The following is a 23,962-nucleotide window of genomic DNA, read 5'->3' as shown; positions in this document are numbered from 1 at the left end:
GTTATCCACCCTGTGTTTTCATCCTTAACTACCAAAAGTGCAGCAACATAATTGTACTTGATGTCCTTTTAAGCATTTGTTGTTCTTGTTTTTTTTCTTCTCCTCATCAGTGACTAATTCACTATAATTAGCAAGTTTCTTTAGTTGAAGAACACAGAAGAAATTATATACTTTATGCCTGAGTGTTTTGAAATGTCTTGACAAAAAATATCAAGAGTATGCAAGATTTAATTCTGGATTTGTTAGCCTAAAACCCCTGTAATGACTCTGTAATGTCTCTGGCTCTAGCACATCTTCTGAGACTCTGCCCAAGGCTGAGGTCTCTAGGAAGACCTTATTTGATGCTGAGCCTTTGGCACTTACTGAAGAGATGGTAAGGCTGGTGGGGGTGTTTGCTGCTACCATTCCAAAACTGCACAATTCCAGATTGATCCACTATCAGGAACCTTAGTAAGCCACATTTAATTAGTGAAGTTTGTTTAAAGATGTGGATGTTTTCTGCATTTAATGCCAAGGTTGGATGCTCTCAGCAGGTGTATTGTGTACTAGAAGTAGATGAACACCTATCTGCGTCTTGTCAACTGTGTCCCATATTGTGTGTCTAGCCCAGCTTACCATAAGCCACTTGTTTGAAGGTACCTGATGCACAATATAAACAGCTATAAAATCAGTTTTAATAACACAATTTCATATCCAGCTAAATGAATCAAATGAGTCACCAAAGCTCAGCACCTAAGATCAAACAAAATTAACTTTGGTACCTCATAAATCTTCAAGTGATTTAGTGCCCTACATCAAGAACAGTTGTTTCCTGGGTTGGCCAAGTCAATTGTATCCACAGCTGATAGTCTCTGAAGTAGAATTTTGTAGTGGGTTTTATTCCTTAATTTATTTTTTTTTTAATTGCACAAAGTTATAACGATTCTCTGGTGCCCACTGAGTTGGCCCATCTGAAGTTGTGTGCAAATACTCTTCAGAAATTATTCCTATAGGTGGTTTACTCACAAAAGCAACAAGTTTAGCAAGTTAGCTAAATGTCATTATTCCTTTTGTGAATAACAATGAGAACAGTCTAATTACTGCTTTCTAGGCTCAGTTTGTGAGGAGGACCTGAGTGGCTTTTGGTTTTTGAAACTGCCTAGCTATAGCTGGATTTTCATCACAAGACATTCTGAAACAGTGAGATAAATGTCCAGTCTGAATTCTTGGAAGATTGTGATGGCTCCGGTGTTCCATGTTCTTAATACCAGTGAACAATCTCTTTTGGTGCCATGCCAGTTATTGGCTGTTGAAGTAATTAAAATTTCTAATCATTGCCTATGGCAGTAGTTGATCCATAGTAGTTGGGCCATAAAGAACAGTCCTGTAATTTAGTCTTTTATTGTCTACCAGTGCTTGATTGCTGGATCTGAAAGCTTGTTTACTTATGTATAACTTATTGATAGTGACATCCCACAGAGTTTATGTGAAGAACTTAAAATACATTTGCACACTGCTGGGACATATATCAAGAAAACTGTTACTACTGGACCAAGATCTCTGATGCTTTTGGAATTTCTGGTAGAATATTCACTAGGATGGATGTTGGCAATGATGTAAAGATTTGTACTTTGATCCTCAGTTTGGTCAGAGCAGGTAGTCTGTTTCAGAGTCAGGTACTCCAGAAATATTTTAATTTTTTTTTAACTTAGTTAAGTGCTTGAGAAGTAAAAGTACCCATAGAAAATGTATTTGAATCTGTATATTTGGGGATTCTCATTTGAGTTTAAGGACAGTAGATACCTGGAAACATTAGTGTGTATGTTAGTGCATTAAGGACCTGAAAACGTGATGTTGATATTGTGTTTATTTTCTGTCTGTGGAATTGAGTCCAATGCTGCTTGTATAATATCGTGGGATTTTTTTTTCCTTTTAACCAACAGTCCTTTAGAAAGCCTGCTTTATGACTTTGCTTTCAAATAAGACACTTAGGTTTTGATCCAAAACAGGTTTCTTTTTCCATTGTAAGGAGATACCTCTTTCCAAGTTACCTCTGTAGTTTCTGCAAGATTTTTTAACAAATGAAGCACACCTCCTTGACAATGCCTATTTCTAAGCTATTTACATGTCAGGTTATTCAACATGCAAAAACTGAAGGTAGCACATGTTCATCAGGAAATTCTTTCAGATCCATTACCATTTGCAGTGATATTTTCAGGTGGTGGGCTGGTACAATTGCTGTGTGCTCTATTTTTTTTAAGTGGTTGGATGAAAGCTCCACATCAATGTTCTGGAGTTTAAAGCTCTTAGTCTAGCCTGTTGGACTCCTTCACTTTGATCAAGACCAAAGGATCATCTGCTTGAGGCTTGAGATAGGGAGCCTGGGAATTCTGTGTACAGGAAAATTCTTTAAAACAAGGGGGTTTTGGTTTTGGGTTGGTTTTTTTTTTCCCTTCCTTTTTTTCTTGTGGTTGTTTTACAACAGCAGACATTAGTTATTGTGGCTTACATTTGGCAGTCAGGAAATACTGTTTTCCAGTGCAAGCTGCCCTTCTATCAAGGAGCAGGCCAGTTTTCCATAGTCCTGTTGAGTTAAATTCAGACTGCGACTTCTATGAGACCCCCGCCCCTGCAGTAGGACTGCAGAATTTGTCAGGCCCTTTTGTGCGTATGATCAGTTCCCAGATAAGTTGAGATATTGCCAGCTGTCATTGGGTGTTGGTCTTTACAGATCTGAGACGGGAAGTTTAATGATGTGATTTTGAAGCTAGGGTGAGAATATTAATTTGAGCCTGAATCTGTTCAGGTCAGCTTTATCATCTACTAAATTTTGGACATAGGAAAACAGTGAGGTTTTTCTGGTTTGTTATTATACATGCCACTGAGGTTTCTTGAGATAATAACTGTTTTGATTCTGTGGCTGTCCCAAATGGATCTGAACTTCCTTATAGCTGTGCATTTTGGTCATCTGTAGCAGTGGGTGGATGCAGAGTCATCTCAAGAATTCTTAATCACTAATTGGATTTCTTTGTTGTAGTATCTTCAGTCTCTGTCTTAACAAAAAGGCCAAAGAGCCTGGGAGAACTAATCTCAGTCTCACCTACAGCTTGTGTTGCTGGAGTGGGATGGTGCTGGTGGATGTAGGTGTTGATAACCAGAGGTTTGCTCAGCCTTCTTCAATCTGTTACCTTAGATGACTCCTTGTTTGGACTGTGCCTAAAACCAGTCCTAGGTTTATGCTTAGTTAGCTATCTTTTCCAGTGATGCTTCTTCAAATATGTGAGTATTTCTTTTTATTCTTTTTTTTTTCTTTCGTTTTCTTTTCCCTTTGTGTTAACAAACCGTTCAAGGCAGCTAGGCTGCTCTTTGTCTGTGTATCCCTCTGTATCACATGCTTAAAATCATACTGTTCATCTGCATTTCCTAGTCACAAGTACAGACCTGTGAAGCTAAGTGCCAGATATCAAAGTGGTATTTTTCTAGTCTGTGGAGAAGTGACAGTGTCTTCATCCTGATTTCTGTCTTGATAGGCTGTCTTTATAGGGAAGAATTGGAGCTTATTTGCCTCAATATCTCGTCTCTCTTAACTTGCACCAGTGTGATGACATATCAGGTGCTAAAATACCCAGGTGTGACCTATTTCAAAAGAAATTCAGTTAATTAAAAAAATGGCATTTGTTTTGCTTTTTCCCTGTAACAATTTCTGAGCTGCTACTTCAAGCTCTGTATGTAATTAAGTGTGTTTAAAAATTGCCATGTATCTAGTCTTGTGTGGGACAGTGATATTAAGATCCATTCTTACACTCTTGGATCACCATCCATCAATGTTGATTATTATGCAATTTCTTCACCCTGTAGCTACCTAACTTCTTGGAGTATTTTCCTGAAGAGCACCTTAGCTGAAGTAACTCAGGGAGGCTGGATCCATTTATTTTTTTTTATACCCTGGGACTGTAATTGAATAAGGGAGTAAAAGGAGCAAGTAAGCCATAGCTTTATGCCAGGCTACCTGAATTAAAAATTGGGTACATCCGGAGGTGACATTCATGAATAATTAATCTTTTCTCACCATCAGTCATTAACACACTTCAGTTGAAGCCATAAAGATTTTAAAATACTTTTAAAGCTTTAAAGTAGTTAAAAGCAGTGCATTTCTCTAGGACCTCAGTTACAGTCTTTGTTTCCCATATAAGACGTGGTCGATGCTGCCTGCCACTACAGCACCGCAGTGGGACTGGTCTGTGTCCTTTGGGTAGAATTGGTGCAGACTGGGCTCTTTCTGTCATGAGGCGGTTTCTTTCCCCCATGTACTTAAACACTAATGGCAGACACGCTGGGGGAGCATATGGGGAAGGAGTACACATGTCATGAAAACTGCTCATTCTCCCAGCAGGCAGACCGTATTCAACAAGGCAGTGAGCCTGGTTTCAGCCACATTCTTCAGTTTAATGGGTCCTGTTGTGGTAGATTTTGAGGTAAAGACACTGTATCAATTTTGCACAGGAAATAGAAGCATAAACTTACTGAAGCATATTATTTACTCATTTTTTAGCTGAACATTCTGTATTCCAGACATAAACCTGTCTTTCCTGAAAAGAAAGAAATGTTACTTTTTTAAGTAAAGGTGTCTTATTTTTAGGCCTGTAAATATATATTATCTTCAGAAGTCCTCTGCTAATAAGTGTTATGCTAATGCCATGAAACATAAATGCTTAATGAAAACTAACAAGCTTTTCCTGGGAAGGCTGGCTCCCTCTCCTTCTTTCCCATTCTCCTTTTAAAAGCCGAGCATGAGGTCTTTTATGCACAACTGAGTGAAGAGAACAAGTTGTTTGAATGTGCTTATGGGATTATAGGATCAAGGCAGTAGGCTGAGGTGCATTAAGTTACTGTGCAGAAACGCAAGCACTCTTATCTAGGTAGAACTCTATCATTAATGAGTTGTTTCTGAACCATTTGAAGTCAATGGAAGAATGAACAAATTCTTATTACAGTCTTCTATGAAGATGTCTGCCTAGCTATTTGATTAAGTAATGATGTTTCCAGTTTGGTAAACTCATTTTTAAAACAATATCTAAAAAAATTTATCTGAAAATTCTGCCAGCTCTTCTCAAATTACTTCTTCAGAGCTCTAACTTGACTCAGTAGATTATTGATATTTGTAGATTGTAGATATTTCTGCCATGTTTCCTTTTAAAGCATGTACATAAGACAAAGTGGAGGTCACATCTTGAAAACAGTGGCAGAATGAAAGTGCTAAACAAGGTAGCTTCAATGTAGAATCATAGAATAGAATACTGGAAACATTTAGGTTGGAAAAGACCTTTAAGATCATCGAGTCCAACCGTAAACCTAACACTGACAAGTCCACCTCTAAACTATGTCCCTAAGCACCACTTCTACACACCTTTTAAATACCTCCAGGAGTGGTGACTCAACCACTTCCCTGGGCAGCCTGTTTCAGTGCTTGACAACCCTTTCGATGAAGAAATTTTTCCTAACATCCAACCTAAACCTCCCCTGGTGCCACTTGAGGCCGTTTCCTCTCATCCTATCGCTTGTTACCTGGGAGAAGAGACCAACCCCCACCTCGCTACAACCTCCTTTCATGTAGTTGTAGAGAGCAATAAGGTCTCCCCTCAGCCATCTTTTCTCCAGGCTAAACAACCCCAGTTCCCTCAGCCGCTCCTCATAAGACTTGTGCTTTAGACCCTTCACCGGCTTTGTTGCCCGTCTCCGGACACACTCCAGCACCTCAACGTCTGTCTTGTAGTGAGGGGCCCATATTCAGCTGGCTGTTGACCAATACATCGTCCTTTTCCACCAGGCAACTTTGCAGCCACTCTTCCCCAAGCCTGTAGCATTGCATGGGGTTGTTGTGACCCAAGTGCAGGACCCGGCACGTGGCCTTGTTGAACCTCATACAGTTATCCTCAGCTCATTGATCCAGCCTGTCCAGATCCCTCTGTAGAGCCTTCCTACCCCCAAGCAGATCAACACTCCCGCCCAACTTGGTGTTGTCTGCAAACTTACTGAGGGTGCCCTCGATCTCCTTGTCCAAAGCATTGATAAAGATATTAAACAGAACTGGCCCCAGTACTGAGCCCTGAGGAACACCACTTGTGACCAACCGCCAGCTGGATTTAACTCCATTCACCACAACTCTCTCGGCTTGGCCATCCAGCCAGTTTTTTACCCAGCAAAGAGTGCACCCATCCAAGCCATGAGCAGCCAGCTTCTTTAGGAGAATGCTGTGGGAAACATTGTCAAAGTCTTCGCTAAAGTCCAGGAAAACAACACTCACAATATTCTGCTCTGAGCCTGAGATTTCATATTAAGTATTTTTATTTTGAAAGAGATTACCTGCAAATGAAATGGAGAAAGCTCTGAATGAATGCAGCTATTATGGATGAAATAATGGAAAGATCTGGACATGTTTTGCTCATTCTGCCCTCTTCCCCATCCTCCAGCGCAGGATGAGTGAAAGAAAAAAGCTTTCCAACATTTCCAAAGGGAAAAGATGACTTCTCCATTCAAGACTTGGGTGATAAGAGAGAGAGTCGTGCTTTACTGTCAGCCTTGACAGACAGTAGGATAAAATAAGATGGTGGCTCTTTCACTGAAAGGCTAGGATGCCAGAGCTGGAGTTGAGTCAGACTGAAAAGGAAGACTAGACAAAAAAATGGATATTTGAAATGAAAATGTGTATTATTTTGTCAAACAAAATAGCGCTTGGGAGCACTCCATTTTCCAGAGTACTTCAAGTCTGTGCCTTCCAGGTGCTGTTCCTGGTCTCTGCACCTTCTCATACATGTACCCGGATTCAGCCTTGCTTACTTGTGTATGGGGAAGGAGAGGAAGAAAGTCAGAGTTGCTGCCCAGCCAGCCAGTTCACTACTGTTGCATGTATACAGGGTGTTCTAGTTGTTTATCCTTGTCTGTGGGCTGAAAATAAATACCGGTCTTTGGCATGTTAAACAGTAAAATAGGTCCTGTCCTTTTTAAAGTTTAAAAAAATAAAAATCCGTACTTTGATGTTTATTTATACCATGATCTGTATGACAGAATTGATTTTTTTTAAATACAAATTAAAATTTATATTGAAAAACAGTTGTATTTCAAATTGAAGCTGTAAAAATAGTCATATAGTGGAGGCTGAATGGTCAAGCCTATCTATTTTGTATCTGATCAACTTTTCTGTTGTAATTGTTCATCCTGTATTTCAGCTTTACTTGTCTGTTACACAAATCTCAGCCCACTGTGTATTAGTCATGTGTAGCTACATTGTAAATGGACTGAAGTGTGCTCAGATTTTAATCCTAGTCAGCAAAATCTATATATGTGATATGTGCTGCATGCACCTCAAGAACAGCAGCTTTACAAAACATCTGCCTGCTTCTAGAGGATTTTTCTAGTTTGCCCAATTTTCTCATTAATTTTGCTTAATTGATTTGTCTGGAAAACCTGAATACCCTGCAATATTTGGAAATCCCACAGCGGTACATCATAGAACTGTCTTTGCCAGAAGGATTTGGTTAATGTCATAGTAGAGTGACACTGGAAGCTGAGCTGACCCTAACACTTGGACAGGAAACAGGGCCAACCTTTAGCACTCAGATTTGCATGCAACACTGCTGTACATGGTTGGTTTGTTTCCCTAGAAACAAAGTGCCCTGTAGTATCAGTCAGATAGGAGGTAGCATGTTACTGTAGCAAAACAACAGGTTAAATTCTGGATTACAAAGCTGAAAATGTAGTTAGAGACTAAAAGCATAAATAATAAGGAAATGCGAATGTGAAATGCACCATCATGTATCTCTGGTACTTGTCACCAAGAGATAGTTTGGGTTTTTTGTAAAGCATCTCTGAAGTTTTTGAAGCCATGGAGCCTTAAGCTCCAGCAAACGGCTTCAAGGATGTCTTACATCTATGAATTACTTGGTAGATGCTGGTATGCTTTAGTCTTGGTTTAACTACTTTTTGCCTGTGGAGTATGATTTATCCTTTAAAGAGTAGAAAGGACTCTTTCACTGAAACCTAGCTTGCTTTTTAAAAGGAATTCAGTTTCTCAAAACAATGTATGCTGTAATACTGTGCATAATGTTTGACTCTGGCAGTTTTAGTTGTCTTTTGGTTTAACTAGCATTTAGACACACCTTATGACATGTTAATAAGCTCTTAAAATTTTGGAGGTGGTTATGTCATCCTATGTTCAAGTATTGTTCTCTGTAAACAATGAAAATACAGTACAATAGCAATTGATAGTTATTAGGCTTGACTCATGTTTCAGTGAATTCTCTGGCCTCATGAATTTTTAGATTAATGTGGAAATTGAGAGAACTAAAAACATCCTGGATCTTTGCTCTGAGGTTCGACTTTTTTAGAACTCTCAAGTATGATATAATGTAAACTCTCCTAGTGTGTGTGCTAGAGAGGAGCTGCATATTTGTAATTTTCTGTGAATCTTTTTGTAATGGTTTATCTTCTTTGTTCACTGTTGATGTCTTGTTAATTCTTGTGTTTGGATTCTGTGTTCTGTGGCTACAAAATGGCATAATTGGTAGCAAGTGGGTAAGAGTACAGACTTATTTTGATGAAAACAGAACATTCTGGAATCTGGAGTTTTTATTCAGGTGAGTGAAGGTTTTCAGAATATTTATTTCAACGGAGAGGAGCTTCCCTCCGAATGTCTGCTTCTGGGGGGATGTGATGGGCTGAGAAGGAGCGTAGTGCTGGCTGGATGTGCTGGCAGCTGGAACACTCCATGGGGCTGGCTCTGCTGTGCCTGCCAGAACGGAGAGCACAGTGGGGCTTTTTGAATTGCTGTTCAAAATGTTTCCCTGTGGGAATGTTACAGGATGGGATTAATGGGATTAATTCTAGTTTTCGCTTGCTGCTTGAGGTGTAAGAGGAGGCAGTTCCTCATTCTTGAGAAGTATAAGTACAGAATATATTGTTGACTGGAAGTCCTTAGACCATCTAGGACATTTTCCCATAAGCTGCTATGGTAATGTTAACATCAGGTTAAGAGAGCACTTGAGGCATGTCATCTTTTCAGAGAGAGAGCTGAGAGACACTTGACTGCCCAAGAGGAGGTACAACAGTGCATGTGGTGTTTGTTCCTCTCATCTGCTTCCTGTATAATGCTTCCTCTTGTTCAAAAGCAGTATAGCATTTCCTCAGGAAACTCTTTCCAGAATTTTCAGCTTCTAAACATTTCAAGTGGCAAACTAAAAGTATTTCTCTGAAAAGTAAATACCCTCATGTATTTTCTTTTATGAATAATCTTTTTTCATATCAGGCTTGTCTAACTGTGTAGTATAATTATGCTACCGCCTTTTGGAATAATATGTAGAATAGCTGTAACAAATGCACGTGTGTTTAGGGGAGTTATACTGTATGGCAGGCATTGGTTATTAATTTGCATTCTGCAGGAGAACTTGTTTTATTCAGAGCTCTTGGAAAATGTTCATGGAAACTTTTAGGGAATTAGGACAGCTGGTCTAGCAGACTTTGAAGTCTGCAACACAGCCGGCTGGCCAGCATTCCCAGTGCCAACTGGCTCAGCAGCAAGTAGAGATGGCAAATGTGATTTTGGCTTAGGAAATCCTGTATGTAGAAGATGACTTGATGACAGGCAAGACTCAATAAAACTGGTGACATAATTGAACTCTGTTAACCAGTGTTTGGTCAGTTGGGATTAAACATCCCCCTACGTTTTCAATTAAAATTCATTATTTTGTTTCTGGATTTTTTTTCTTCAATGCAAGAACTTAGTATCTTCCTTGCGTTTAGTATCTTCTTTTGGAATATCTGTCAGGACATTATTTTAACAGATGACTGAATTAAATTTCAGCTACTGTATGTCATTGCTGATCTTCTAGTCATTGTCAAATTTCAAACGAAATGTCATCTGGAAGTAAGTCATATGCAAAGGTACAAGAGTTTGGCTTTGCATCTGTCAGCAGACTTTGTGAATAATCAGATTTCCTGAGAGGCTGTGGATTTCTCACTTCATTGACTGATTCTTTGCCTTATAGTACAAAAATAGAGAAGGAGAAAAAAGAGCATGCTAAGCTGCATGGGATGATCCGTACAGAAATAAGTGGAGCTGAAATTGCGGAAGAAATGGAGAAAGAAAGAAGGTTCTTCCAGTTACAGATGTGTGAGGTAAGACTTAACGTGAAATTCATATTGTTTTGCTAATATTTTTAGGAAAATTTTGTAAACCAAAATTATTTAATGGCAACTGTGATGTTAAAGGGAAATGCTAAGTTATTAGTGGACTCCATTTGCTAAAGCACTTTTTTATTATCCTGATGTGCTAACTCTGCAGGGAATTTAGATCTAATTTCACTTAGCAAGTAAGTTGTAGAAAAAATAAATAATGCAAAGCTCATTTAAAGACTGAGAGATGATAATAAGTAAGCCTTTACACTCCTACTTCACTGTAAGTTATTTTAAGCCCTAGATCATACTCTGAATTGTTCCCTACACTGACAGCTGTTGCGTTATTATGAGGAGAGACTCGAGTCTAAGCACACTGTTGGGCTGGTGCTGAAAAAAAAAGTGCTAAGGATGGAATCCAGTTGTCTTTCAAGATGTTTCAGAATGTTTCTAATTAGAAATCTTTGTGATTTTGCAGTATATTAAATCTGATGGGAATATTTTTGGTTCAGTTCGTTTAAGGGCATGTCAGGTTCCGTGGTTTGGAATTCAAGTTGCTGTGTTCGTTCTTTCTATGCATTGACTCAAAATACACCACGGGTGTTTCTTCTGTTTTTACTATGATGATTATGCCTACGTAGCTTACTCATATGCCTACATAGCTTAATAGCAGTTGTCCAGAATACCACTTTTAGTAACTGCATGCACTGGTATTTAGTAGGAAAGCTTCACATTCCTGTACAGAGTCAGACTAAAGTATTCAAAACCGATGAAGGGATTTGAGTACCCAATAAACGTATGGATGTTGCCAGCTAATTGCCCATCTGTATCCTTCCTAAAAAACAACAGGAACAGATGCTTCTCTCTTCCTGTGTCACAGCATAGGAGGAGTTCACTTTAGTCAGTTGTAGTGATAGTAAAATGCAGGGTGAAGTCTGTGAAATTGAATCAAGTTACCTTAAATGTGGAATAGCTGAAGTGTATCCTGTATTCTTCTGATTTGGGGGAAAAGAAGTTTAAACTCAGTTACCTCTGAATAGTCTTAAAAGGGGACTTTGTTTTGATTTTGTTAGTAAATCAGAAGTGTGACATATTGAAGTTGTATCATAAGTACAAGCTAGTTCTCTAAAAATTGTGAAAGTTAACTGAATACCAGATGCCTAGAGCTACATTTTAAATTAACAGGAGTTAGAGAGGTCATTCTTCTAATTGAATATTATCCAGTGCACATGTCTACATTTAGGCTAATCATCTGTTCACCTGAACCAGTGTAAAAAGCTGCAACATCGAAAACTGGCACGTGGATACTACCTTATTTCAGTGGGTTTAAAACATTCAGGGTGTACCGCGGGTAGGGGAAAACCAGATGCATTAGAGCATTGCTGAGAAGATGTTCATTCCTTTGCTTGGAGGTCACTGTCTAAGCAGGGGTTAAAAATTGTCATTTGATGGACAGTTGAAGACTCCTGTAAATATTTGGTCAGCCTCTAACTTCTGCTTGCATGACTGACATCTTTCATGCTATGGCATTCAGGGGAGGAGCTGTCACTTAATGTGGACTTTGACTGTGCCTTATGCAAAAGGACACTAATTACACTTTTTTTTTTAGCTTGACAGTAAATTTTAAAAATCTCTTGCTAAACTGTAATTTGCTGTAATTACTGTGTATAAGGAATTGATAGAGGTAATGATAAAATCAGAAGGCAGATTTTAAAAATGCTTAAAATAATCCCTCACTTTTTTTGAGTAAACTGCTTTCTTCCTCAATGACATCTATTTAGCAATGAATTTAACAACTAGTGAGACAGATACCTAGATGGGCTGCTAGGTTTAAGAATGAGTTCCTAAATTTACTACACAACCTCTTTTATGCTTATTTTAACACAGGCTTCCACTAGGAGCTATGAAGGCTGTTTTGACAATTTGAACTAATCATAGTGTAGTATCCCCACAGGGTATCAAGAATCAGTGGTGACAACAATTGCTTTTGTGTGATGAACCCTTGAAGACATTGTTTGATGCGTTCTCTTTTGGGTCTTCTAAGGCTGCAGCTGTTAAAGCTTGTTGAAATATAGCTGAAAATAAAATGTTAAAAAAATACTGTAGCAGTAATAATTAGTTTCTTTTGTGAATTACTGTTTTAACAGTACCTGCTGAAAGTCAATGAAATCAAGATTAAAAAAGGAGTGGACTTGCTTCAGAACTTGATCAAGTATTTTCATGCTCAGTGCAAGTATGTTTTAGTTTTTTTTATATCTACACAATAACTGGAGCAGTATTTTGTTTTAAACATTTGACATCATCATAACACTTTTTAAAATTTTTCAAAATAAATGTAAGATTCAGCTGTTCTTGCTGATGTCTTTTGACAAATTGCTTTTGTCATGGATTAGTCATTGCTTTTGTACTGTATTCCAAAACATGTAATGAGGTTGAGCTAGTACCATAGAATATAATTGTCTGTTCCAAAGGAGTGACGCACAATAATTTGGCATATTTCATAAACTACTCTTGAAACAGAGCTATTAGTTTGGTCTATTAGTTAGTGGTCCATTAGTTTTGATGGGCTTTTTTGAGTGTATCTAGCAATGATATATATCAATTCTGTGCTCATGAAAAATAAATTGCATAAGCAGTGGAATAAAACTATATTGAAAGAATCTTTTTTTTCTAATTAATTGGAGGACTCAATAATAAAACATGAAGCTCTCATTAGAATTATGTACTTTTTTTATGGTAGTCTTACGGATCAATAATATAGCAGTAAAGTCATACCTATAAACTTGAAAAAGCTGCTGTTAACCTGTTAAAACAGTAAGTTTTCATCTTAAAAGACCAGTCTGCATCTATGTAGGTTTTTTCCTTATATAGCTATGTCACTTTTAAAATCAGATTCACCATCTGCTCTGTCCATTTAATAAAGCTTCAACAACATAAATGCTGTGTTGTGTTGTCACTTTCACGTCTGCTTCCCAGAGTGAAAATATTTCTGTTGCAAATGGTGCAGCAATTTTTAATCAAATGTGTGTGTAGTTGTGGTTTCTTTAAATTTATTTTTCAAATCTCACTCTTTTTTTTTTAAGACCTGGAATACTTGGCATAGATTACATTACTGTGCCAATACAAAAATACATATGATACTGTAATATGTCTCCTATTCAGTTTGCATATAGGCCATAATTAATGCTTGGGAAACAAAGGGGTTTTCCTTTAGTAAGACAATTGCATCAGATATTAAATTATTGGGCTCCAAGAAGTCACAATTATTCTGCATCTGCTAGAGCTTTTTTGCTGTTCTACAGATGAATCTTGCTTGTTATGGGCCTTCAAAAAGTGGGATGAGAACCTGTGTTTAAGGTGAGAATGAGGAAAACTTATGTGGCAGTGGATTGTGGCAGTTCTGAATCTAATTGGGGATTTTGCATGTTAGAATAAGCTATGGTGGGAATAAAGAGGTGGATCTGTCAAAGATGCATAAAAAATGTTTAATGTTTTGAAATTTATGGCATGGCATAATAATATGCACACCTTCCTTTGGCAATGTTTTAAATAGAGAATGCAAAGTAAAATTTAATAACAGTTTGCTTTTTGTTTTTAAGTTTCTTTCAGGATGGGTTAAAAGCAGTTGAAAGTCTCAAGCCTTCAATTGAGACACTATCCACAGATCTTTATACAGTGAGTAGCAACCTTTCACATTTGTGTTGTAAACAGTTTTTTATAGTAGAACTGTGATCATTTTGGTTCAGGTTGGCTGACTGTTTTAATAGTCAGCATTTTAAGGTTTTGAGTAGATTTTTGAGTAAAATTTTGGTTTAATATCATATCCAGAAGCCTTAGTTTTAGTTCAGGACCCCACTGTGTAAAATGTTAGGAAAACAGCCTTTGCTCTAAAATGTGTACTAAGTGGAAAATAACGTGGTTTCAAATTGAACACAAGGAAGTGAGAACAGTGTGAGGCAGTATCAAAGTCTTAAGCCAGCAACATCCTAGCCATTATCAAGTTTTCTGAACATATAAAGGAAAATAAACTGATCACATTATCTTTTCTCTTTGTGTTTTCATTCTTGCTGAACATTTCTCAGAAAAAATGAACCAATTCAGTAGCAAGTTTGGAAGAACTGTGTTGAAAAGAAACAATAATGTTATTTTTAACCTGTGTTTTTCTTCATTCAAGATTAAACAAGCACAAGATGAGGAAAGACGACAATTAACCCAGCTTAGAGATATTTTAAAATCAGCACTTCAGGTTGATCAGAAAGAGGTGAGCATATAAGGTGGTTTCACTTTGGAATACCCATTTTAATTACTTCTAATGTAATGTTAGTAGTTGAAATAGAGTTGTTTTAACTTTGATCAGCCATCTAATTTCTTTCATTTATTCATATTTGTTTTGATGCTGATACTGTCAATGTTTCTGACAAAGGCTTTTTTTTTTTTTAAACGAATTCCCACTAAAAATATGAGACTTACTGCAAAATAATTGCAATATTGGTAACAAAAAGAAAAATACTTAAGATGGTGCACTGTATGTGAACTAATAGACACTGGAGTCTATGTTGCTCAAACTGAGAATGGAAGAACTTTGTCAGTATCAAGGAGACTCCATTAGTACAGTCTTATCTCAGAATAATATTCCAAACTATATAAAGATTATGTAAAACTGAACTTCAAATCCCGAAACACCTCTTGTCATCCTCTGCAAATATGACAATTAAGTTTGCTACTCTGCTGCAAGATGCCAGTTTTCAAACATGTAACAGCTGGGTCAGTTCAGCAATCTAACAAGTATTTTTTGAGTTTCGGTTATGATTGCTGTTAGATTCAAAGAATTCCAGAGTAGTTTTATTTGGCAAACTATGATCTGGAAGCAAGCATCTTTTGTATAATCTAATCCTAAATATTGGGTCTACTTTTGTTTCAGATTGCTAGTGCTTCCTCTTCATATAAATAAATGCCAGCTAGCTTCCTTTGTGTGGTTGCAGGGCCATGCATAAGTGATGAATGAGCCTCTTCCCCCCCTTTTCAGATTCTGTTTCTGAGAGGGATCACAGTGAAATAGTTTAGTCTGTAGAGCTCAGACTTCCTTGATCTTTTCCAGTCTTGCTTTCACCTTCCCATAAAGGTTGTGGTGACTCCTACTCTTACTGGTGGCCAGATGATGGTTGTTGAGCAATCTAATCTAGTGAAACACGTCCCTGCCCATGGCCCAGGGATTGGACTAGATGATCTTTAAAGGTCCCTTCCAACCCAGACTATTCTGTTATTCTATGACTTGCTGATAGGCATTTGAACAGTCTTAAACACTCTTCACTTTGAGGTGCTGTTTGTTACCATGTGAAGTTTGTGATAATGACCATTGTGTACAAAGTCCATACAGTTTGCAGGCACTTTCTTAGGTTCTGCCTGGCATTTAGGACTCACTGAGGGGTGCATTTGCTAAAAACTTCCAAATTTGAGCTCTGTGGAATGAAAGCCTAGTGATCCTCGTGGAAATGGTGACTACTTGGGATTCACCATTGATTGTCCACTCTCAGTAAGGAGTCTTTGCTGTTTAGGGTGTGTTAGCAGGCTTCCTATTTTATTTGGGTCTTTGTTTAAGAGAGGTAATAGAAGCAGTTGGGTTTCATGGTTGCTGGGAGTGTTGCTTCTCTATGTTTACCTGGTTATCACTGATACTGGTATTAAATGTATATGGAAAATGTGGTGAGCACACATCTTTTCACAGACTGAAAAATGTAATAATACACATAAATTTATTATTTGTACTGGTTTTGTTGCATTTAAAAATAAGTGTAAAAAGTGCTTTATGCTATATTCATTATTTATTTATTCTGCAAATTTAGATATAGATGCTTACCTACAGAGAATGAGAAGTACTATAATTATTTTTAAAGTTTTTTGAAAACATCAATTAATCAGTGGGATGCCAAACAATCCTGGTATAATTTACTGTACGACCCACTAATATTATTCTTGTTGCACTGTAATTTCTTTTACTATAACTGATTTCTTTTTCCTTCCTGAAACGCATTTACATTTTGTGACCGAAGTCTAGGAGAGTAAGTGTTACTATGTTTTAATTAAAATAGTTGGCATGATTTCCATTCAGATTTCAAGAAACTGGATTTTTTCCTCTGAGTTTTTTTCTGTTGGTATGAAAAGACTGGTTCTTTTTTTCTCCTCTTCTGTTTTTTGTGTTACAAAAAAAAAAAAAAGAGTTTTTCTTGGGAAAGAAAATTGTTGTAAGACAAATTGGTGATTTCCTTTTCACTCTCTTTTGGGAACTAAATCCAGTTGCTTGATTTGCAAGATTTTGGAGATACATGTATTTTCAATTAAAATGGACTTCATGTATGAAATAATAGAACGTTGACAAATACTGTTTCTGTTATATTAAAAAAAAAAAAAGGACAGAAACACTCATGGTGAACCTTTTTTGTTGTGCCTGTGTACGTAGTTTCCTCCTGCACAGAACTTCCTCAAACCTGGTTTGTATTGAAACTTCTTTTTGAAATGTCATTGTGTGTACACCTCCATAATTTTTAATATTTAAACTTCTATTTTTCAAACTGTAGAGCTCCTACAAGTTTCAGGGTCAACCTTAGAGTCATATTGCCTTCATTTCTCTCTTTCCTGTGTCCTCTCTGAAGGTAGCCTTACTGTCGTGTTGAGATTTGCTTCTGCTGCTTCTACATGTTTGGGAGAACCTGTAGTCTATTTAGGCCACTGGAAAATAGGATAAATTTTGTGTTTCTTGGCAAAAATTACGGTGGCTGTGCTATAGGAGAGGCTGCCTGCAGGGGGTTCTGGCAGATATATCTGTTGGAGGCTTTGTGGGGCTGTAATAGATAAGAGATGGACCTCTGAAACATCCTTTTGGCAATGATCCTGCAAATGCAAGAGAAGCTCAGGCTCTTGGAGAGCTCTAAGTGCTTTTTGGCAGCTTTACACACAGGTGTGATCCAGACAGTCTAAAATCCTGCTCCATGGGAGCTGTGGAATGGCTAGCTAAAATTTGCTGTGTATAAGTTAAGGCATCTTGTATGGAAAGTTCTGTTGTGTTCAAATAGTGGGGCTGATAAATAGGTTTTTAGAATCTCTCTTATCAGTAGTCACAGACCATCTTTACAGAATACTGTTTTCACATTTCTTTCACTTTTAGCTATGCTATTCAGCTTGATTTAGAAGTCAGTCGGTCTTTATAAGGCTTTGGAAGAGATCATTTCAAGCCTCTTTACAGTCAGTGAGGTGATTCACTATAAACATGCTGCAATGAAATGACTTGCTTTTTTTTTTTTTTTTGTATGCCTATCTGCATTTCAAAGCTGATAAAGTGGACAAAGTTCAGTTTCTTAGGCTTGTGTACTTCAGTCTTGTCTGATCTTGTTACTTTCAAGAGATATTTAAAATTACAATACTCTGTGCTAGGTATGTCCTATACCCTGCAGTGATCTATTTCCTCCCATAGGTAATGTACATTGTTCCTGCTCCTCTGATGAGGCCACTGGGTCTGACACTGTTATCTGTGATTTGTACTCCTGTTATGTGCAATATTCAAACCAGAAATAAGGGAAGATCCTTTAGGGAGCCTGCATATGGAAAAGGCATGCTGAAATTGCCTGGAAGGATGTTAATTGTAATAGTGATTTGCGGTATGGCATCCTGTCTGTTAGGAGCTAGATCAAAATCATGAACTTGTTTGTCAAAGAGTTGTGGAAATCCATCATCTGGCAATTATGTTGGACACTATTGATTTTGACATGGCCTGAATCAAGGATTTAAAATTGAAAATCTCCTTGTCTTATCCTTAAGTTCTTTTCATGAAATAGTATTACGTTTTTTAAAGATACTGCTCATAGTAGTGAATGTGTGGAAATACACGTCAGCTACAGCAGCTTCCTCTCTGGTTGAAATGAGGCAGGAAGCTTGTATTATTGGCTTGCCAGTTTGGCCAAACACAGCAGCTGAGCGTAAAAAACAGCTGAAGGGAGGTAGCTGAAATGCAGCAGAAAATAATGCACAAAAAGTACCAGCAGTCTTAAGTAATGGGAATGGTCTTATGGGCAGGTGCTGCAGGTCATCTGAAATCTTTATGTAATTCAGGATGTGGAGAACTGAAATTAATTTCCTGTAAGGCCTCTAATCTTCTTGGGAATGGAGTTACTTTACTGACTAATGGGAGGCAGAGATCAAGGCATTAGTAAGACACAACAGGCAATGTCAGATCAGATTTTCTTCAGAAGTCAGTAAATGTATGCATGCAGTGGTTCTTAATGAGTGTCGAGAATTTTTGTAAATGTTGTTCTGTTCTTATGTTGGGCAGCCAGAGTACAAACCCAAATAATTCTGTCTAAACAGGCTGCAGAGGAACAGTAAACAGACTGGTTTAAATCTAAAGGGATGCTTTGTCAGGCACTGACATTTAAGTGGTGGTTATATAGTGCCTTTAAAAACCTCAGATCAATGTTGTAGCTACCTGATACAGGTTTCTAGATCACTAGCTGACAGGCAGGGAAGTGGGCACAGGTTGCTCCTGCTGAAAACGAGCACCAAGCAGTGCTGCAGCCTGCCTAGAGCTCGGCTCATGGTTCTCGGGACCACTGAGCTCCAGTGCTGTATTCAGGATGAGCCTGAAATCCTGCAGCTTGGAGGTGTGGAGTCCCAAGTGCACTGAAGAGGGGTGTAGGTGGTAGCTCTGTCCCTACCATCATATTTTGGGCATGTTGTGTTGTCACTACTGTTGAGGAGGATCCTGAACACCTTTGGCTGCATTAGTAGCTTTGGTAGCAGAATGTACTGCTGGAGCTTGTAAAGGAGCAACATTGCATCTGAGCTGGCATTCTGTGGGGAAAAGGACAGTCCAAGTGTGTTCTTGGTTCTAGCTGGTCTCTCCCCCTTGCTTTTATTCAGAGATGTCCTATACTTAGGCTAATAAAGTGTATGAAGCTAACTGTAGTTAGAGAGAAACTATCTTCTTAATTCATACTTTTTAGATCACTGTATATTCTATTTTATCATGTGTGCACTCTGAAAACCCCAAATGATATATCATGTGATTGTACTCCCAGTATATCTGAGACACACTATCTCTTTAGCAAAAGAGATTTTTTTTTATCAAATTAGTAAGTTTATTTCTTAATAGGTCTTAGGTTTTTGCTTAGAATAGCTCAGATAGTCTTTTAAGTGAGCTGCTTTCTTTGTGTCTTTTTTCCTTGCTATGCTTGTATTATCTGCCATATATAACAGAGGTGTATTATGTTCATAGAGCAAAGATAGTAGAAAAGAAAACAATAACTATTATAAGTACCAGTCATTGTTATTGTAGGCACTGCAAAGTCCATCCCATCATGTTACTTCTGCTAATATAGCATGATACATCAGATTCCTCATTATCAGGTTCTTATTTTTTAAGAAGTTGGACTCTGGCAACAGTGGGTCCTGCCTCTGGGTAGTTCTGAGAGCAGTGAGAAGGTTAGTTAATCCTTGTCACTTCCTGTCCCAGAATTCTACTTTGTTCAAGATATTTTGGTTTAAATTCTTCTTCTTATGAAAATAACTTCTCGATTTTCCTGTATGCCTCCTGAACTATGTTTCCAGGAGGTCTCTGCTGCTTTTCAGACAATAACTTGACTCAGTTTCCACAAGAAAGACCACTTCTTCAAATTTATGTATGTAATCTTTTTACAATGGAAGGGTGCCCTAGGAATTGCAGGTGGTAATAATCTTCAGTGTTTGTACACTGCAGTGTTTGCATGAGTTGGAAAGCCCACTGCTCAATTAAATTTTGGGTTAAAAACCCCATATATTAAGGCCAATAGCAAAGCTAAAATAAAAGCAAGTAAGAGGATTTTGGCAGGTGCTGATAATGGCTACTTCTCAAATGGTTTTTTTGCACTCTGAAAAAAGAAATGGATCTTGCTCTCTCTCACTGAGGAGGAAAAATGTGCTTTGTTTGGCCTGTAGGATTAGACCAGGAGGGAAAGGCTCTGAAACTCATTAATAGGGGGGATATTTTGGTTGAAATGGTGGAATGCATTGCAAATTGCTGTTCTGTATATTTCAGGATTCTCAGATTCGTCAGAGTACAGCTTACAGTTTACATCAGCCTCAGGGAAACAAGGAACATGGCACTGAACGAAATGGTAGTCTGTACAAGAAAAGTGATGGGTAAGTACTGCTGGATTCTACTGAAAAAAAAAATTAGGTCCTAAGAGCTGAAGTGATGTAATACTAAATGTATTAAAAACTGAGTCACCTTTTTTTTTTTTTTCTTCCCCCCCTTTAAACCAGAATCAGAAAAGTGTGGCAGAAAAGGAAGTGCTCGGTTAAAAATGGCTTTCTTACAATTTCCCATGGTACAGTAAGTATTTGTTTACAACATTTTATGTACATGGTTGCTAATACAGAAAGGCAAGCTATGCTGCTCTATATTTATAATTTGGAATTAGCTAGATTCCTGATGCAGTGTTTTGAATATGATGGATACATTTTTTTTTAAGGCAGTCTTTCAGAAATATGTCAAGACATACACAGTATCTAAAAATACAACTGTTTTAATGCTCATGACTGTTAATGGGAAAAAAATGGCTTTTTTTAATGACTCAGTTCATGTAAAGTGTTCATATTGTACTAGGCTATCTAAAAATACAAATTCTGACTTTGTTTTTTTGGAAAGATGTGGTTGGGCATTAAGCCATCTTTTAGATATGGGTTAAACAACTTTTCGTATTTACAAGACAAACTGAGAGAATGCTGAATCTCTTCTCTCCCCCAGCTTTGCTGCTATATGGGTAATATCTGTTACAAAGGTAGCTTTCCTGGGGAATAGCTGTAGGGGAAAAGCAACTCTGAAGGCAACTTCTACCAGAATGACAAGAGATAAAGAGTTAGAAGTCCCTCTTTCTTGGCTACCAATCTTTGAAATGCATTAAAAAACTTCTTATATTTATACTTAAAATTTTAAAACTGTATACTTTCATATTTTGGACCTACTACACTTGGCTTTGAACTCAGCTGATTTTGCTTTCCCATAACTTTTCTCTTTTTATATTGCTTTCTCAAAACTTTTTAAAAAGTTTCTTAAGGCAAAAATCAATTCAGTGACAGTATTTCCCATTCTTGGTCTAATAAACAGTCCTGTTTCTTGATCCTGTTATGAACCATTCTGTTCTTCATCCTGTTATGCCTGTTGCTATGACTACAAGTTGACCCTGGCAGCAAAAATTAATCAATCTCTCATTTGTGCATCTAACCACAAGCTGTTGCCTTCTGAGTTGACAACCAGGAGTTAAGGAGGAGTGCAAAACCAAGCCTGCAAAGCAGAGCCATTACTATGGCTTTGGGATTGTCCACCAGTTTATCCCTGTTCTCATTTGAGTGCATATGAGGGTGTCTTTCTCAGAGAAAAGTCTGTTAGTCTATTCTATATTGGTGTCTCCATGTGCTGTAAATGCATTTGGCATTGGACAAGCAGTAGTGGTACCAGTAGGAGTGTAGCTAGGGCAGCTCAGAGCTGGCAGAGGCTACAAAATCCACTTGTAGAGCAGAATTTTAAAACTTTCACATGCAAGTACAGTTACTGAGTCTATCAAGATACTGTTGTTCTTTTTTTTATAAGCTGTCTACCAGATGGTTTAACATTTTTAGAAGCAGTAAGTTCCCACTGAAATCAGTGGAGCTGTAGCTGGAAATCAGTTGCTAAGGTAGATACTTAAATGTGGGTTTAGTTATGTGGGTTTCACAGGTTTGGTCTTGATCTTTTTATATTACAAAATAAACAATTACCTTCTTGTTTAAAATATACTCCTAAGAAGTATTTTTACTTATTTGCTCACTTTCCCCTTATGTATTGATAGCAGTTTTGTGTAAAAAATTGATGCTTGTTTTATATACATGGGAATGGGTAGAAGTAATTTCTGTTTGTTAAGAATTTCTGGGCTGCTCTGAACTGAAGCGACGTTGATTTCCAAGATTTCTCAGGGTTGGTATGTCCTGGTCTCTCAAATATGACGTGTCATTCTCTGTTCCCAGCTGTTCATCAAAATGAACCATCTCTCAGAAATTCAGTTGTCAGTTTTGCTTGCTTTGTCAAATTCAAATTTGTCAATGCTTTTTCCTCTAAAGGCAAAGTATTCTTCATGGCTTTCTGGTTTTTGTTCGAGTAGCCTCTATTTATGAGGGACTGTTTTTTTAGTTAGTTTCCAGAACAGCTATCTTCAGGCAGTTGCACATGCTGTATTCTGACTTAAACTTGCCTGCCAAGTGCTCTCCTGATACGGATGGGGAGAGTATGGTTGGTTCTTTGTCAGTCACCCAGCTGTAATGCTGAATATACGTGTCTGCTTTGGTATATGTACAGAAATTATACTTCTAGACAACTAAAAGCTTCAAAGAAATTAGTATTCATAGAGCAACGTGCAAGGCAATGGTTGATGGAAAACCAGATGCTGCTCCTTTGTGTAATTATTAGCAGTTGGAAATTTTCTGACATCTACCTGACTGCAATTTAACGCATGTGAATGAAAAAAACAATGCTAGAAGCAGGCTGAATCATGTAAATAGGAATTCCTAAGTGGTTTCCAGATCAAGAAGTCACATGGGAAAAACTTATATTTGAGGAACCTCAAATTCCTCAAAATTGATTTGTGTTTAAAGAGCTTAAATGGAATTTGCTGGTTGTCTGCAAAAAAAGGAATATAATCAAAGAATATCAAGGAATCTTTTTTTTGTTGTTCTTTCTTTACTGCTGGAAACTTTAATCTACCATTATGATTAACAGGACAATCTGAAGGCAAAAGAATCAGATTTAATCTTTTTATTCTTAAGTAATGTGATACCCAGAAAAAATGCATGATGAAATCAGCCAACCAGTCTGCTAAGTAAGTGGACACATTTGCTTGTGCCTTTTGTAAAAATCAGCTCTGTATCATGGCACTCCTCAGTATTGTCTTAGAGGCCTAAACTTTTGATTCCTACACTTACTGATTGTTGCCAGAACAGATTTTAAGTCAGTTTTGCAGGATAGAGGGTTACCATTTCTGCAGGAAGGAACATGAGTTGATGCTGACGTCTGCGTGTATGGCATGCAAGGTGGCAGCACATCTTTTCAGGGTGTTGATGTGTTAACATGGGTGTCCAAAAATTCAGCAGTAGTGTGAAATTTAATTGTCTAATCAGAGACTCGAGCAAGAAAAAAGCTCAGAGGTTTCAAACAAATACTGTAGTAGCAGTTACACATTTGTTACCATTTTTTACTTCTAGTGTCTCCTAATCCTGCCAAATGTCCAGATCCACCTACAGCCTTGTGTGGCTAAGGAATTTATACAGCCTTACTTCACTTTGTCATGTGGCGCTGACTTCTCCCCAAGCATCATCTGCCATGTGGTGGAAGTGTGTTGTCTGCCAAGTAACGGGCAGATGCCCGGGAGGTGGGTGGGGGAGGGCTGTTATTTGGCTCTAGGGTAGAAGCATGAATGAGGTGGTATCAGCCCCACGTGAAGATGTCAGGGTTTTTTAATACCCTTGTTAATTTTGACTTGAGGTTAGGAGGTCCTCAGTTAAAAGCTTTGGAATATGTTGGGATTCCAAGATCAGCACATTGGCCCAGGATGTGTTTTAAGTTGTTGCAGCCATTTCTTTGGGTTCTCAGATCCTGATATGGAGTTCTTACGCCGCATTCTCCTACTGAGAGGGATAAGTTCTGTGTATAATGGTTCTTCAGAGCTCTCTCAAGCATTTTAGTGGATCCGTTTACAGCTTCATTTTTTGTAAGTTATAGAAAACTAGTTAGGTCCTGAATGCGCTTCAGGTCCAAAGT

The 23,962-nt window shown here is 37.8% G+C and overlaps 1 protein-coding gene across 1 annotated transcript in view; it reads left to right on the top strand.

Moving 5' to 3' along the window:
• Positions 1–23,962, top strand: part of ASAP2 (ArfGAP with SH3 domain, ankyrin repeat and PH domain 2) — a 90,719-nt gene that overhangs the window by 38,504 nt on the left and 28,253 nt on the right. Inside the window, exons 6-11 of the mRNA XM_010566693.1 lie at positions 10,020–10,149; positions 12,294–12,379; positions 13,746–13,821; positions 14,321–14,407; positions 20,210–20,313; positions 20,437–20,506. Coding sequence (XP_010564995.1) covers positions 10,020–10,149; positions 12,294–12,379; positions 13,746–13,821; positions 14,321–14,407; positions 20,210–20,313; positions 20,437–20,506 — 553 coding nt within the window. The remainder of the gene's footprint in view (positions 1–10,019; positions 10,150–12,293; positions 12,380–13,745; positions 13,822–14,320; positions 14,408–20,209; positions 20,314–20,436; positions 20,507–23,962) is intronic.

This window comes from Haliaeetus leucocephalus, unplaced genomic scaffold (assembly GCF_000737465.1).
Source record: "Haliaeetus leucocephalus isolate CR32 unplaced genomic scaffold, Haliaeetus_leucocephalus-4.0 Scaffold217, whole genome shotgun sequence".
Taxonomy (NCBI): domain Eukaryota; kingdom Metazoa; phylum Chordata; class Aves; order Accipitriformes; family Accipitridae; genus Haliaeetus; species Haliaeetus leucocephalus.
Note: the sequence above shows the minus strand (reverse complement) of the source record. Positions and strands in the feature narration are given on the sequence as shown.